Here is a 16,783-nt window from a genome sequence, read left to right as displayed (position 1 = left end):
CTGCTGATTCCCATTCAGAGTAGCCATTCACTACAACAAAAGGTATGCTGTGTTAGGTAAAGCTATTGTGTTTGTGTATAAGGCTAGACAGGTATAGATATTTCATCAATCTTTTCCGGGCCTTCATCAATTTTCACACCACCAGGCTTTTTTATGCACGATTTACAAGAGCAATTCTTTTTTTTTTTTTGTTTCAAGAATTTTTTGTGGAATGACTTGTCTGAATGTCTGAAAATAGGATCAGTTTTTGTATGTCTAACCACATTGGCTCTCCCCTGATAATTTTTAGAATCCCCATATATAAAATAATTCTAATAATTTCCCCTTTAATCTGTTTTATGAGTTAATAGTTTGGGATGTTTATTAACTCGTCACTTGTGATGAGTGGACTCGTTAATGTTCGGGTGCTTGTACTGATCACAGGTGTTAACTGTTTAAATCCCTTCCACACTGATGTCAGCTCATCGGGCCCTAATGACAGGTTCCCTTTTAACTAGTACATAATGTTACCCATCAGAGTCAAATAAATTAAACTTGCTTTCATTACTAAAGTAAACTGTGGACCACGTTTACTTGCACACAACATGCTCCTCAGCTAAGGTGAGTCTAGCCTTTTGATTCTTTCTGCTAATGAGAAGTTTGGTTACTAGTGAGCAATTACAGCTGCAGTGTTGAAACAATTACCCCTGGAGAGTCTCTGCAATATCCTATTCTCTTTTGCATTTGTCTTTCAAGAGTGACCAGCTTTCATGGGGGAATGTGTTAGTGATGTTGTAGTAATGCAATATTTTAAAAATCACAAACTTGGAATGTCCAAATTTGGCCTTCACCTCGACAACCTAGACAAGAGGGCTTAAAGGGGTTATACAGTCAACGAACCAAAAAAAAAAGTCCTGGCTGTGATGAATGCACCCTCTACTCATACCAATACAATGTTTTCCACTCAACCTGTTAACGCTCAGCGTCCGATATATCGGATGCTGAGCTTAGTGACTTAGTGCTCAGCGTCCGATATATCGGACGCTGAGCCGATGCCGGTTCAGCTCAAGATTTGAGCCGAACCGGCATCGGAAAACACGGGGTGCCGGCTGTAACATATAGCCCGCACGCCAGTGTAACGCCCACGATCGGAGTGGTCTCCGATCGCGGGTGCTTAACCCGTTAAATGCCGCTGTCAGCGCGACCGCGGCATCTAACATGCATCTGGGGGGTCTTTCCCCCACGATCGCCCCCCCCCCCGAATCGTTTTCGGGGGGCACCGATCATTGCTATGGCATCACTGGGGTCCGATCTGGACCCCAGTGTTTCCTGCAGGAACTGCCGGTAAGATGGCGACTTACTGGCTCAGTGCCAGCCTATGCATGTGCATAGGCTGACACTGCTAATGCCCTGCAATACATAAGGATTGCAGGGTATTATCATGAACAAGCAATCATGTGATTGCTTGTTCATGTCCCATGGTAAAAAAAAGTGAAAAAGTAAAAAAAAAAATGATTCAATAAAAAAATAAAGTAATAAATGACTAAAAATGTCCAAAAGCCGCAAAACATATAAAGAGACATATAACTAAAAAAAAAAGTCTAAATCATAACTCAAACCCCACATATATAGTATTACCGGGTCCGTAACAACCCGTAGAATAAAAATAAATAATAAAAATAAATAATTATTGAACCCGTACGATGGACGCTGTAAAAGAAAACTGTTATAAACCCTCCAAAAATTATGATTTTTACCTATTCAGTCCCACAAAAAATGCTATAAAAAAGTGATCAAAAAAACATATGTACTCTAGAATGATACTGGTGCAAAGTAAGTGCAACAGTAAATGCAACATGTCCCACAAAAAACAAGCCATCAACCAGCTCCGTAGCCAAAAACATAACAATGTTATTCCACTTGGAAGACGGCGATGCAAAAATGATAGATTTTTCCCCACATTAGGGTTTTATTTGACAAATTTAGTAAAACGTAAGAAAAATATTCAAGTCTGGTATCCCCGTAATCGTATCGACCCATAGAATAAAGATAACAGGATTATTAGGATATACGGTGAACAAGAAAAAAAAAGGACAAAAATCCAGTAGAGAATTGATGCTTTTCTACTCCTGCTCTCAAAAAGAAGTTCCTAAATTTTCAACAATAGGTGATACCAACCCCAAAATGGTAACACTGGAAAAAGCATTTCGTCCCGGAAAAAAGATGCCATCACATGGCCCAAATAACGAAAAGGCGAAAATTTTATAGCCTACAAAAGGGGCCAATGAGGAAAGTAAAATCCTGGCAGCTGCAACGCGCTCCTTCCCTTCTGCGCCTCGCTGTGCACCCATAAAACAAGTCACGGCCACATGTGGGGGGTCTCTGCACTTGGGAGAACAAATTGTATGGTGGGTTTTCTCTTTTTATCTTTTGGAAATGTGTAAATTTTAGGGCTAAATGAACGTATAACCGGCACAATTTGACCATTCTAAATTTCGCCTCCATTTTGATGTAATTACTATGAAGATCTCAACGGGTTAACAATCTTCGTAAAAGCTGTTTCTGATAGTTTGAGGGGTGCAGATTTGAAAATGGGTTGGTTATATATGGGGTTTTGATGCTAAATATGTAAAATTTCATTCAAAACGTGATTCATCCCCAAAATAGTCAATTCTGAAAATCCGGAAAAGCGCTATTCGATTTGTAAACCCCGCGACATCAAAATAAATTATCCAGACATTTCAAAAATGGTGAAAATGTAAAGTAGACATATGGGAAATGTTACTCAGCAGCTTATTTAAATGGTAAATCTATCTGCCTGAAAACACAATGATTTTGAATTTCAAAAGTGGCAAATTTTTCAAAAATTCATCATATTTTCTTTTTTTTGTAAATAAACGCAAAACTTATCAGCCAAAATTTACCACTAAAATGAAGTACAACATGTGGGGAAAAAAAACAATCTCAGAATTGCTTTGATAAGTAACAGTGTTCAAAAGTTATAACCATATAAAGAGGCGCATGTCAGAATCCAAAAAATGGGACTGAGCCTTAAGCTGTAAAATGGCTGCGTCCTTAAGGAGTTAAATCATGCGAAAAGAGTTCTCAAACGCATCACAACAGCTGAGACTAGGAGATTTGCCTGATTACATAGCTGTTAACATTGTGTTTACATTACGCTTGTGCTAACATTGTGTTAACACATTTGTTCTGTAAACGCAATGTTAACAGCAACGGAATCTGGCAAGACTCCTCAGTTGTTTTAATGCATCTCAAAACATAAACATTAATGCCTTGTGTAAATGGTATGCTGTTCTCTAATTTTGATAAGTGTTATTTTATAATTCTTATTTACATTTTTATTCTGTGTTTTTATGGAATAATCTTAAAAAAATGCTATTTTACTCATGTTTGGATATCATGTTAGGATATATACACATAGGACTACACAATGACCTTGACCTTTTCGATCTCCATTGTATATATCTCTGTATGAAGGGTACGATTGTGAAATCCTTTTATTTGTTTTATAATGGAATACTGCTCAACTAACATTGGCTATTAGGCAATGTATGTGGACTGTGATAAATTTGCATTTGTAGTAATATAGATAGGACTTCCACTGCTGTGGCTGCACTCCCAGCTAAAGTACACACTTCAAAAGTGTAAATGACATTTAAGAAGTATGAAAAAAGAAATGTCCTCCTGCCCTGAGATTACTACCGCAAATATATGAAAGACCAAACGAAGAGCTCAGCAAGCTGGTGTATAATGTATACTCACCGGCCACTTTATTAGGTACACCATGCTAGTAACGGGTTGGACCCCCTTTTGCCTTCAGAACTGCCTCAATTCTTCGTGGCATAGATTCAACAAGGTGCTGGAAGCATTCCTCAGAGATTTTGGTCCATATTGACATGATGGCATCACACAGTTGCCGCAGATTTGTCGGCTGCACATCCATGATGCGAATCTCCCGTTCCACCAAAGATGCTCTATTGGATTGAGATCTGGTGACTGTGGAGGCCATTTGAGTACAGTGAACTCATTGTCATGTTCAAGAAACCAGTCTGAGATGATTCCAGCTTTATGACATGGCGCATTATCCTGCTGAAAGTAGCCATCACATGTTGGGTACATTGGGATCATAAAGGGATGGACATGGTCAGCAACAATACTCAGGTAGGCTGTGGTGTTGCAACGATGCTCAATTGGTACCAAGGGGCCCAAAGAGTGCCAAGAAAATATTCCCCACACAATGACACCACCACCAGCCTGAACCGTTGATACAAGGCAGGATGGATCCATGCTTTCATGTTGTTGACGCCAAATTCTGACCCTACCATCCGAATGTCGCAGCAGAAATCGAGACTCATCAGACCAGGCACCGTTTTTCCAATCTTCTACTGTCCAATTTCGATGAGCTTGTGCAAATTGTAGCCTCAGCTTCCTGTTCTTAGCTGAAAGGAGTGGCACCCGGTGTGGTCTTCTGCTGCTGTAGCCCATCTGCCTCAAAGTTAGACGTACTGTGCGTTCAGAGATGCTCTTCTGCCTACCTTGGTTGTAACGGGTGGCGATTTGAGTCACTGTTGCCTTTCTATCAGCTCGAACCAATCTGCCCATTCTCCTCTGACCTCTGGCATCAACAAGGCATTTCCGCCCACAGAACTGCCGCTCACTGGATGGTTTTTCTTTTTCGGACCATTCTCTGTAAACCCTAGAGATGGTTATACGTGAAAATCCCAGTAGATCAGCAGTTTCTGAAATACTCAGACCAGCACTTCTGGCACCAACAACCATGCCACGGTTAAAGGCACTCAAATCACCTTTCTTCCCCATACTGATGCTCGGTTTGAACTGCAGGAGATTGTCTTGACCATGTCTACATGCCTAAATGCACTGAGTTGCCGCCATGTGATTGGCTGATTAGAAATTAAGTGTTAACGAGCAGTTGGACATGTGTACCTAATAAAGTGGCCAGTGAGTGTATATACGGTTATAGGTGAAGCAGTGGCAAGTGTTCCATATATACTCGAGTATAAGTTTAACTCTCCAATCAGCTTATACTCAGGTATTTACAAAAATAAATAAACTGAGTACTCATCATTGCAACTCCCCGGGCAGCTTATCTTCTTTCTTCATGTGCACCGGTGTGGGTTCTTAGTCAAAGACAGCTTCCTGCGCATGGCCCGGTTTGCACACAAATTGACATCACTTGGACCTGTTGCAGACCTGGCGCTGGTACACAAGAAAAAGAAAGAAGAGCTGTCCAGGGGCGTCAGAATGTTAAGTACTCAGTTTATTTTTTTTATGTGCTGGGCATACTAAGGCTGGCAGTCTATATACTACATGGGACTGGTTGGCTGGAAGACTATATGCTGCATTGGGCTGGCTGGAAGACTACATGCTACATGGGGCTGACTGGCAGGCTATAAGCTACACTGGGTTGGCTGGAAGACTATATGCTACCCTGAGCTGGCTGGCAGGTTATATACTACACCTGGCTGGCAGGCAGGCTATAAACATACCCAGAACTGGCTAGCTATATACTATAGGGGGCTGACTGGCTATATACTACATGAGACCAGCTGGCTTCATACTAAAGGGTACTGGCTGGCTTCATACTAAAAGATACTGGCTGGCTTCATATTAAAGGGTAATGGCTGGCTTCATACTAAAGGGTACTGGCTGGCTATATACTACAGGGGACTAGCTGGCTATATACTACAGGGGGCCGGCTGGCTATATACTACAGGGGGTGGCTGGCTATGTACTACAGGGGGTGGCTGGCTATGTACTACAGGGGGTGGCTGGCTATATACTACAGGGGGTGGCTTGCTATATACTACAGGGGGTGGCTGGCTATATACTATAGGGGGCTGGCTGGCTATATACTACAGGGAGCTAGATGGATATATACTATGGGGGGCTGGCTATATACTACTGGGGGGCTAGTTGGCTATATACTGGGAAGGCTGTGAGCAATGTTTTTTCCACCATAGGCTTATACTCAACATTTTTTCCCAGTTTTTGCCGGTAAAATTAGGTACCTTGGCTTATACTTGAGTATATACGGTAAGTAACAGATCTACCTATAGAGCTGTACACAGCATCTGATTAGTACGCCTGAGTATGGCTCCACTTGTCATAATGTTAGACATTTTGGAAACTGTGGTCCCCTTTATCATGGATGAAACTTTTTTTTTTTTTTTTTCTTCTCTGTGCTATACCCCTGACAAATGAGATGGCCACAGAACAATGGCATACTGATGTACCTGCTTTGATTGTCTGAGATATTGCCTTGACAGTTACAGACTGGTTTGGTACAGAAATTAATAGGTCATTAAAATTTGGGTAATTAAGTATGCAATTTTATGTCATTGAACTGGAGAAGAAATGAAACTGATTATGAAAAGAAATAAATGACTTTCACTGTATAATGGATCAGAGAATTTTTATTGTGTCGCTTGGTTCATATGGACTTTCTTCTATAATATAATTGCAATTCTTTACAGCACCAACAATACATTTTATTTTTTTTACTTAAAATTAATATTTTTGTCTTGTAACATAGTTCTACTTCTCTTGTTAGCTTAGTGTATTAGGGAACTGGGTACAAATAATTTCTTATACAAAGCTTACATTCCCTACTTGGCTATTTTAGATACTGTCCACAAACCTGAATGGAACTTTTACTGAGTAAGGGTATGTTCATGTAAAAATAAATATGGAGGTACTCGTAAAGTTAGTAACAAGAAATGAGTTTTAGCACGCTGGAGAGAGCCTTTGACAAAAACTCCAACAGTACCTGTATTAGGCTTCTAGCTTCTTCCTATCCTGAGATATATGGCTAATAGATATGAGGCTATCTATAAAACTCTGCTTTTCCTGAAGTGGGCGGAGCTTCCGGGCTGTGACATCAACTCACAAAAAATAGGACAGGCAAGGGAGGGGGTGGGGAATGATGCTACAAAAAGGCAACGGCCGTTTCGCGCAGCTCGTGCTTCTTCCGGCCTCCGTGCATAGTGACTACATATTCCTAAGGGGTTTATATGTTACATCAAACAACTAGAGGATTCACAACACCTGTGGCCCAGCCTTGTGATAGGAGGCATCCTATGCCACACATTAAATATTCCACCAATGATACATTCTGATACATAAAAAGGGCTAAAACTCACCCAGGTAAGTGGACGCTCAGCCAATCCTGCGGCGTGATCGGCGGGGCCTCACCTGACTCGCTCCCCGCCCTTCACGCCTCCTGATCACATGACATGCATCTGTCCACGCTGCTGGGTGGTTCTGCAAGGAGAAGAGGACGTTGGGGGTGACCACTCATTTTATTATTCTTAAATACTCGTGTATAAGTCACGTGAGGCTTTTTCATCACAAAATTTGTGCTGAAAAACTTGTACCCGAGTATATGCAGGCATTTTTTCCTGGGATATTTTACATTACCGTTATGTCACTTTATTTGAGACTGTGCTCAAAGGTGAGAATTTGTAAACTACACCAAACCCTGTCCCTTGGGCCATCTAATGAATGTGTTGCATTTTGATCATTGGAGCAGTATATACTCTGTGTTTGTTCAGGGCTCTTATTATTGGCATTTACTGTGGATAAGCAATGAATGTAAATCTTTGCTTGGAGCACTGTAATTACTGTATTCTTACAGTAGGATAGTGGGTCTAAATGAGCTTAATAACCCATTGCTACTCTTGGGACCCTTCACTACAAAGGCAACTCCACTATGACTATAAAATAGGATTGTGAAGCTCTGAATTAAAAAGCTACAGCTGTAGGATAAATGCAGTATGACTTATTATCTCCCTTATTTTCACAGAGGGTGTGTGTGAAATCTGGTTGACCAGTGAAGACACCGGAGCCTATGGCAGAGACATTGGCACCGACCTTCCTACACTTCTTTGGAAGTTGGTTGATGTTATCCCTGAAGGTGCAATGCTAAGACTGGGTATGACCAACCCCCCTTACATTCTGGAGCATCTGGAAGTAAGAACAATTTGTTGTACACGTTATTCTAAGCAAGTCTTTAAAACTTCTAACACTGATTGATGGCCTATTTTCTCTCCTGGGATTTCCTGTATTAGTAATTCCTTGAGAGTCTCATAAAATGATAGTTCATGAACTGTTTTTCTTTTGATTGTGTTGTGCCTTATATAAATTGTCAACTGGGTGTGCAATACTCTCCAAACTCTTTTCAGAATTTTAGCTAGCCTTCTCCTAGCAGGGGTGCGCCTGCCATGAGGCGAGTTGAGAATCTCGCTTGGTCGAAGTCCTCTTGTGGATGGGGGTGGTGTTGTGGTATCATGTAGGCCAATAAAGAGGACAGTTTGGACATGCCACTTTATAATAACCATGATTGCAGCTTGTCCCAGCTGCCTAGGAATTGAGGAGGAAGAGGGGACAGATATATGTGTTGGTCTTCTAGACCAGTGCAGAGTAGGACTAGATGGTTCTCTGCTGCGCCAGATTAATCGTTGTGTTTGATGCTGGATGCTTAATCTGCTGCAGCTAGTGGGTCTAGTTTGCTATACCAGAATATTTATTTAATTTTTTGATGCCTGGGCTATTTTCTGGTCTAAAAGTTTCAGTAAATGTGCCGCACAGCATTTCAGGTGCAAATGACTCCAGCTTCATCTCTCCACCTCGGCTCTGCTTCATCTCTCCACCTCGGCTCTGCTTCATCTCTCCACCTCGGCTCTGCTTCATCTCTCCACCTCGGCTCTGCTTCATCTCTCCACCTCGGCTCTGCTTCATCTCTCCACCTCGGCTCTGCTTCATCTCTCCACCTCGGCTCTGCTTCATCTCTCCACCTCGGCTCTGCTTCATCTCTCCACCTCGGCTCTGCTTCATCTCTTCACCTCGGCTCTGCTTCATCTCTCCACCTCGGCTCTGCTTCATCTCTCCACCTCGGCTCTGCTTCATCTCTCCACCTCGGCTCTGCTTCATCACTCCACCTCGGCTCTGCTTCATCTCTCCACCTCGGCTCTGCTTCATCATCTGTCCATAGTGGAATAATTGCGGGCCAAGCCCTTGCCATACGTGGTGGTTGTCAACTGAATTATATAGCTTAACACCTGCCAAAACTGAAACCGTCTGCGTTGGAACCGATCACATCAGATAACCTGTTATAATCTCACTGCGGGATCTAACAGGTCATCTTTTGGGTGTTTCCGTGTTTAAATGCTTATTGGCGCCCCCTGTGATGTCATTGGAGTGCGCCTATCTGGAAGTTAAAGAGCCGAGACAGATTGTAGTACAGAAGCAGTAATAATAATACTGCAATACAGTACTTAGAGGGTTCCCCCCTTTCCCTAGAGCACATATAAAAAATAAACAATGAAATGAAAAGGTGTTTGCTTGACCCCTTACATAGCTTGGTAATATGTTATTAGCATCAGAATATGGGAAATATGTGCTTTTAAATGCATGTGTTTTACATTTTACCATATCTTTCTGGTTTTAGGGTGCATTCACATGTCGTGTTTTAGCATGCGTTTTATATACGAGGATGGTTCAATAAGTACCTGTTTTTGACGACAGAGGGCATTCCTGGGGGAAGTTGGTGTTATCATCATGTGGTGCTGTCTATCAAACGACGGCAAAACAAATTGCAGACTGATTGATTGCTTAGTTGTTCGGTAATTCGCTTTTTGTTTTTGGATGGGAAAAAATGCGAGGAGATAAAAGCAAATTTGGATGCTGTTTGTGGGGACACTTCAACATCTGTGATCACAGTTAGATATTGGTTCAACGAAATTAAACATGGGCGAACATCCGTTTTTTGTATGAGGAGCGATCAGGACACCCGGCAGATGTGGTTACCAAGGAAATCATTCAAAAAGTCTACGACATGATACTCACTGATCGACGAACGAATGTGTGCAAAGTAGCAGAGGCCGTAGAGGTGTCGCCTGCAATGGCAATTAATATTTTACATGATAAGCTGGCAATTAAAAATTGTCGGCCCGATTGGTGCCGCAACTGCTCATGGTGGACAACATGCGGATGCGGCTGTTAACTTTGAAGCAATGTTTGTGCAATTTAAGAAAGATCCAAAGAAGTTTTTGCGTCAAGTTGTCACTGTTAATGAAACCCGGATTCATCATTACACACAAGAAACTAAGCAATGATCAAACAATGGATTTCTCCCAGTGAATCTGCTCCAAAGAAGGTGAAGATGGTCCCATTGGCCGAAAAGGTCTTGACGACGATTTTTTGGGATGCGAACGACGTCATCCTCATGGATTTTTTAGAAAAAGAAAGAATGATAACTGGACAATACTACAGTGAGTTGATCGCTTCAACAAAAAATTGTAGATACGGCCACATTTGTGCTGTTTCACCACGATAACGCACCAGCACATTCATCCGGAGTCGTCGTCGCCGCCAAACTGCATGAATTGTGTTATGAATTGCTGCCGCACCTCCCGTGTTCACCCGGTCTGGCTCCTGCAACTTTTTCTTGTTGCCTAACATGAAGAAATGGCTCGCCGGAAAAAAAAATTAGCTCAAATTAAGTCATCGCCAATTAAGTCAGGCGTATTTTGGAGAGTTCAACAAATCCTATGTTTTTGGAGGGGTTAAAAAAATGGCAGGAACGTTGGGAGAAGTGTGTCTTTATAAAAGGGGACTATGTTGAAAGATAAAAATAAAAAATTTGTTAAAGTAGTGTCTTCCTTTCTAACGCCGGTACTTATTGAACCGCCCTCGTATTACCATGTGTTGACAGATGACAGCATTTTTGTTCATTGCTGGAAGTGTAAGCAGCTGTTTTAACCCTTTCACTGCTGCATACACTTCTAGCAATTAAATGCTTTCAAGCTCTGTGCAGCGCTGCGGAATCTACGTGCGCTATGTAAATAAACTAATTATTTATTATTAAAGCAGGCAAATGCGTGGTAACCTGTGAACAGCATGTGTTATGACGCATGCATCTAACTGCATGCCCAAAACCCCATGTGTGAATGCATTCTGGGGGTGCGCTCACACGTGCAGCTAGTGTTCCGTTCTCACGTGGCTTTCTGACACACGCATCTAAAACACATGAGTGCGTTTTAGAGGCATGTGTTCTGAATGCGGGTTGTGAATACTACCTGGGGGTGCAATCACGCATTGCGTTTAACACATGCGTTTCACAATGCAGTAAAATAGCTGAAGAGAGATTTGTCTTATTAAGTATGCTTGCGTTTCCATAGAAATGCATATGTCATTGGGACACCCTTAAAGTAACAGGTGAAAGACATTACCTGAACAGGTGAATTTGATATTTTTTTTTAAAGGGGAAGCATGATGAATACCGTACATACTCGAGTATAAGCCGAATTTTTCGGCACAAAAAATGTGCTGAAAAAACATAACTCGGCTTATACTCCAATCAAGAAAAAATATGGTGTACACACCTTCCGACACGCCCCCCCCCCCCCCACGACAGGTCCTCTTCTAACCAAGAAGGTAAATACAGTTTTTTTTTTCTACATGCGTTTTATTGGGGGCAGTGGCTGCAGGCTATTTACTGGGGGGCTGCAGGATTTATAATACAGGGGCTTGGAAGCTATATACTACAGGGGGCTGGCTAGCTATACTCCGGGGGGCTGTGTTAAATGCATATCCCACCCTCGGCTTGTACTGGAGTCAATAGGTTTTTCCATTTTTTTATGTTAAAATTAGGGTATACTCGAGCATATGTGGGATTTACTTTCAGATCATGTTGTTTAAAATAAAAAACCACCTCAGTTCTGATGATGCAGTTAACCTCAGGTTGAGTTCACACATGGTTTTTTGGATGCGTCAGAACACATTTGTTTTTAAATGTTACAATGCATTTTGCTATTCTAGAAAGTTTTTCTTCATTTCTGTATGTGTAATATTACATTTTCACAGCTGCCCAATAAAGAAAAATGCTTCTAGAGAAGCAAAACGCATTGTAACATTTAAAAACACATGCGTTCTGACACACACGTTTTGACGCATCCAAAACGCCACATGTGAGCCAACCCTGGTGTTTTTCCATTGATAGAAGTGTAAGCAGCTGTATTAACATTTTCACAGCTGCTTACAAATCCAGCAATGATGAATAACTCTATCAATGTGCATTCACACAAGGTGTTCTGACACATGCGTTTTCATGTTACTATGCATTTGGCTGCTTTGAAGCAGTTAAAGGCATGCTGACATGAAAATACATTCATTTGACGGCCATGTGTGAACGCACCCTGAAACCAGCCAAATTCATGGTAAGATAGAAAATGCATGCGTTTTTGAATGCGTATCATGCGTTTGGCTTCTTTGAGCCTATATATCTTCATTTCAAGAAGTAAAGGCAGCTGTGAAACCGATTGAAACCAGCTAAACGCATGGTAAACTTACAAAAACTCATCCGTTTAAAAACGCATGCGTTTTCAGACCATTTAAAAACGGTCCTAGAACATGTGTGGCAGCACCCTGATCCTGAATACTTTGTGGCATTTACATTGCATTTTGAAACGCAATACAACAGCTGAGGAGAGGAGATTTGCCTAGTTATGTTGTTGTTAACATTGGCATTTACAAAACATATAATATAACATTAAGGTGATGTTCACATGTGTGTTACCATCCTGTAAATGCATGTTTTGTTAATGTGATGTTAACATGTATTAACATTGCACTGACTGTTGTGTTTTGCAAACTAAAACGTTAACCGCAATGTAATTAGTCAAATCTCCTCCCCACAACTATTGTATTGTGTTTCCAAATGCAATGTAAACGCCATGTGTGAACGCAGCTTCTAGCTACTTCTAAAATGATGGATTGTTATACAGAGTATAACATGCTAATGGGATTCCAGTGTTTCATATAATGGCATATGTCAGCCATAGAGAAATGTACTAGTACTGCTGAAAAATTGCAGAATTAGGTCCACTCTACTCCTAAACAGCCTGTGTACAATTACACTTCCCGGGTTACATACAAGATAGGTTCTGTAGGTTTGTTCTTAAGTTGGATTTGTATGTAAGTTGGAATTGTATATTTCATACTTTTAAGCCCAGCCAAATTTTTTTGGTCTAAAAGCAGGATTAACAATAAAGCTTACCATATATACTCGAGTATAAGCTGAGATATCTAATTTTAACACAAAAAAGGGAAAACCTATTGACTTGTATAACCCTCCAGCTGGTATACAGATAGCCCCTGCCCCCCAGTATACAGCCTGCCAGCCACTGCAGTATTTAGCCTGCCAGCCCCTGTATTGTATATAGCCTGCCAGCCCCTGTATTGTATATAGCCTGCAGCCCTTGTAGTATATAGGCTTGACAGCCCCTGCAGTATATAGGCTTGACAGCCCCTGCAGTATATAGGCTTGACAGCCCCTGCAGTATATAGGCTTGACAGCCCCTGCAGTATATAGGCTTGACAGCCCCTATAGTATATAGGCTTGACAGCCCCTATAGTATATAGGCTTGACAGCCCCCATAGTATGTAGGCTTGACAGCCCCCATAGTATGTAGGCTTGACAGCCCCCATAGTATGTAGGCTTGACAGCCCCCATAGTATGTAGGCTTGACAGCCCCCATAGTATGTAGGCTTGACAGCCCCCGTAGTATGTAGGCTTGACAGCCCCCGTAGTATGTAGGCTTGACAGCCCCCTGTAGTATATAGGCGGCCAGGCCAGCCCCTGCCATGAGTATGCCAAGACTTTAATTTAAAAAAACTAACACTGTACTCACCTTTCCGATGCCCCCGCAGGTCCTCTTCTTGCTTCTGATGCTCCGGTGCCTTTTCAGATCCTCTTCCGGTGCTTTGGCACCTCTTGGGATCGTTTGGCTCTCTTCGGGTCTTCACACTTAGCTGGCATACAGAATGATGTCAGCCCCTTGCCTAGTCGTTGTTTGTGAGCAGCAGGCATCGCGACTGGGACCCAAAGAGGACCCTAAGGACTTAAGGAGGCTCTGGAGCATCAGAAGCAAGAAGAGGACCTGCGGGAGTTTCGGGAAGGTGAATAGTGTTCGTCGAGTAGAAGCCGAGTCAGGTTTTTTTCAGCACAATTTTTGTGCTGAAAAACGTAGTTTATACTCAAGTATATATACGGTAATTGTAGACACCTTTTGATAACTTTTATAGCTGTTTATTGTAGCCCAAGTCTAAAGTACAGTAAATTATTTACACCCAGAGGTCCCTTTGTAACTAGGGGTCGCCTGTAAGTCAGGTGTTTTTAAGTAGGGGACTGCCTGTATTTTGCTAGCTATTGGTCTATGTTTTTTAGTGATTCATTGGTAAGCAAATAAAGATTTTGTTCCGGCAATGAATATATTGACCACCTACTATTGAGAAATATTCGTAGAAAGCGTTTCATTTGCACTTGCACAACACCTTCATGTTCAGTTACCTAGTGCATAAGGTTTGAATGGAAAAGGATGTGCTGTCCCACATTGCACTCCTTCTGTATCCATTTGTTGTGTGCATATATAGAGCTGTGAACCTATGTGTAATACTTCCACAGACCTGTGCTTGCACCAGTCCTTTTTGCTCTTTCCCTCTCCTCTGACAACAGCACTGAAGACTCCGAAGTATGTCTCTTTTATGTGTCCCTGGCTGTTTTTTGTGCTGTGCCCTATCCCCAGTCTGTTATCCCCATTACTTTCCCCCTGTTGTCGGAGATGGAATAATGGCTCATAATAATTCCCTTGAGACTGCCTGCTTGCAGTGCTGAAAATATTGGTGCATGTGTAAAGTCGCTTTCACTTTTCATTAAACCTCATTACAGACACTGTACAGCTGATGATTGCAGCCTGGGACCAAAGTAAAGCATCCAGAGAGCTTGACCAGAGGTAACAGTGGGTAGAAAGCCTGTCTGTAACTAGGGGCCATCTGTAAGTCGGTTGTCCTTCAGGCAGTTCCTTACTTTGTCTTTTTGTTGAACATATGATGAGCACTGGTCAGCTATGTTGCATTTGAAACTGCAATAAATAGAACCCCTATAGAAATTGTCTATGAACCTACCACTTCCAACATCAAAAAGGTGTTTTTGGTTTTTAATTCAATTTTTTCAGTTGATGGCTTCTACTGAGGGTCCGGAAATAATTGATGCAGCATTTTACTTTATAAAATACTTTTAATAAATGAATCCCTAATATTTAGTATTGTTTAATCTGGAACTCCCCATAGCTAAAAATTGGTTTTAAGAACTGGATAATTTTCCCAAATCCCCCAGCTATTAACATCACTGACACTTTATGAATTGTTAAGCAATGAAAAGGTCACACAGAGCAACATGCTAATTAACCTAGCAACTGGAAAATCTATGGAAACTATTTTCCTCCAATTGTGCTTGACCTTCTTGGGGTTAACCTGTGCACAACAGCACTCAGTGGTAGGTTTTCCCTTTAGAAATATCCCATCCTGAAAGGTCACTATGGAGAGAGAAACTGTGATGTAGAGACATGACTTACATTTATACATCACACTTATGCAGTAAACCTGAATCTGTATTGGAACATTAAATAGTTTCCACAAATGCGAAAACACAACCACTGGGCCTTGGCATCTTTTGAAGTCATTTGCAGACTGGTGCCCTCATGGAGCAGAACTGTGCCAGTAAAGATATAGGACTTGGGAGTACTGCAGTACAACTGACAAGTACTTACCTCTCCTTCTCCTAGGTTCTTTCTTTTCTTTGTCCTGATGCTGGCACATACAACCAGTGTCAGGACACAGAGGGGCATGTCTGGTGCAGACAATTTTGGTGGAGTTGGAGTCTAAAATGTGGCTTGCCAACTCCACAGCCCTGGGATCAGCTAGGTCTTCATGTAGAGCATTTAGAGGACATTTAATTTTCCCATTGGGCCACATGAGAAATTGGAATTGGTTTTAGAGGGCCATATTAATATACTTAACTCTACCCAATATCTATATACTGTATTCAGTATATAACCTATCCCTACATAAAAAATGCTATAAATGAAACACAACAATGATTCATTGAAAATATGAAGGACCTATTTCCTTAATTAATTAGTGGTTGGGAGGAGAGCTCAATTTTTTCAATGAGCTCAGGTAGGCCGGTCATAGATGGTTACAGCCCCTAATGTGGCCCGTGGGCCGTTAAATACCTACGCCTGATGTAGAGGATCCTGTTCCCATAAGCCTCAACGACCTGAGGATCCACCCTTCAAAAAGAGTTGGATGCCAGACCTCTCTTGTGAACGGCATTAGACCTTGTCATCAGCGGTAATTGATGGTGGAGACCACATGAACAGTAACTGAGCCATTGCCATTTTTTCTGGTGGTTTATTTGTTGTTGCCTTTTGTTTTAATAAATTGTTTGAGATGAGTACATCACCACCGCATGCTCTACCTAAATGTTCTATTTACTTGCTACAATATCATTGCAGCACAAATGTTTTTCAGAAGTTTGCCTGAAAATGAAATACCCCTGACTTTTAGGGGGGAGTGTATAAGTTAAATTGTAGGCTTGCATGGCAATGGGATAGATTAGTTTTCAATATTGAGGCTGCAGTTTTCCAGCTATATTTATTGATATCTTAAGTTTTCATACAATGGCAAGGTGTTCACTATACGTCGACATGACAGGAGCAGATCGACTCTGTGCGAGTATATAATTCTGTGACATGTTTATAATGTTAATCTGGTAGCTGATGATTATAGGTGGACTTTCTGATGACAATTTAATGTGATAGGTGTAAGAAATCTTATTAGGAAATAATGAGCTACCTGTTAATAAGAAATAGGTCTGTTATTCCCTTAAGTAGCAAAATTTTTCTTGACTAAAGGTGTAAATGTA

General features: G+C 41.5%; 1 protein-coding gene across 2 annotated transcripts in view; it reads left to right on the top strand.

Annotated features, from left to right (window-relative positions):
* Window positions 1–16,783, top strand: part of CDKAL1 (CDKAL1 threonylcarbamoyladenosine tRNA methylthiotransferase) — a 528,219-nt gene that overhangs the window by 297,720 nt on the left and 213,716 nt on the right. For both annotated transcript variants that reach the window (XM_072152454.1, XM_072152456.1), the window contains exon 10: window positions 7,823–7,989. In XM_072152454.1, coding sequence (XP_072008555.1) covers window positions 7,823–7,989 — 167 coding nt within the window. The remainder of the gene's footprint in view (window positions 1–7,822; window positions 7,990–16,783) is intronic.

Source organism: Engystomops pustulosus, chromosome 5 (genome assembly GCF_040894005.1).
Source record: "Engystomops pustulosus chromosome 5, aEngPut4.maternal, whole genome shotgun sequence".
In the NCBI taxonomy this organism is placed as follows: Eukaryota; Metazoa; Chordata; class Amphibia; order Anura; family Leptodactylidae; genus Engystomops; species Engystomops pustulosus.
The sequence above is the reverse complement of the archived record's forward strand: the minus strand, read 5'-3'. Positions and strand labels throughout refer to the sequence as shown.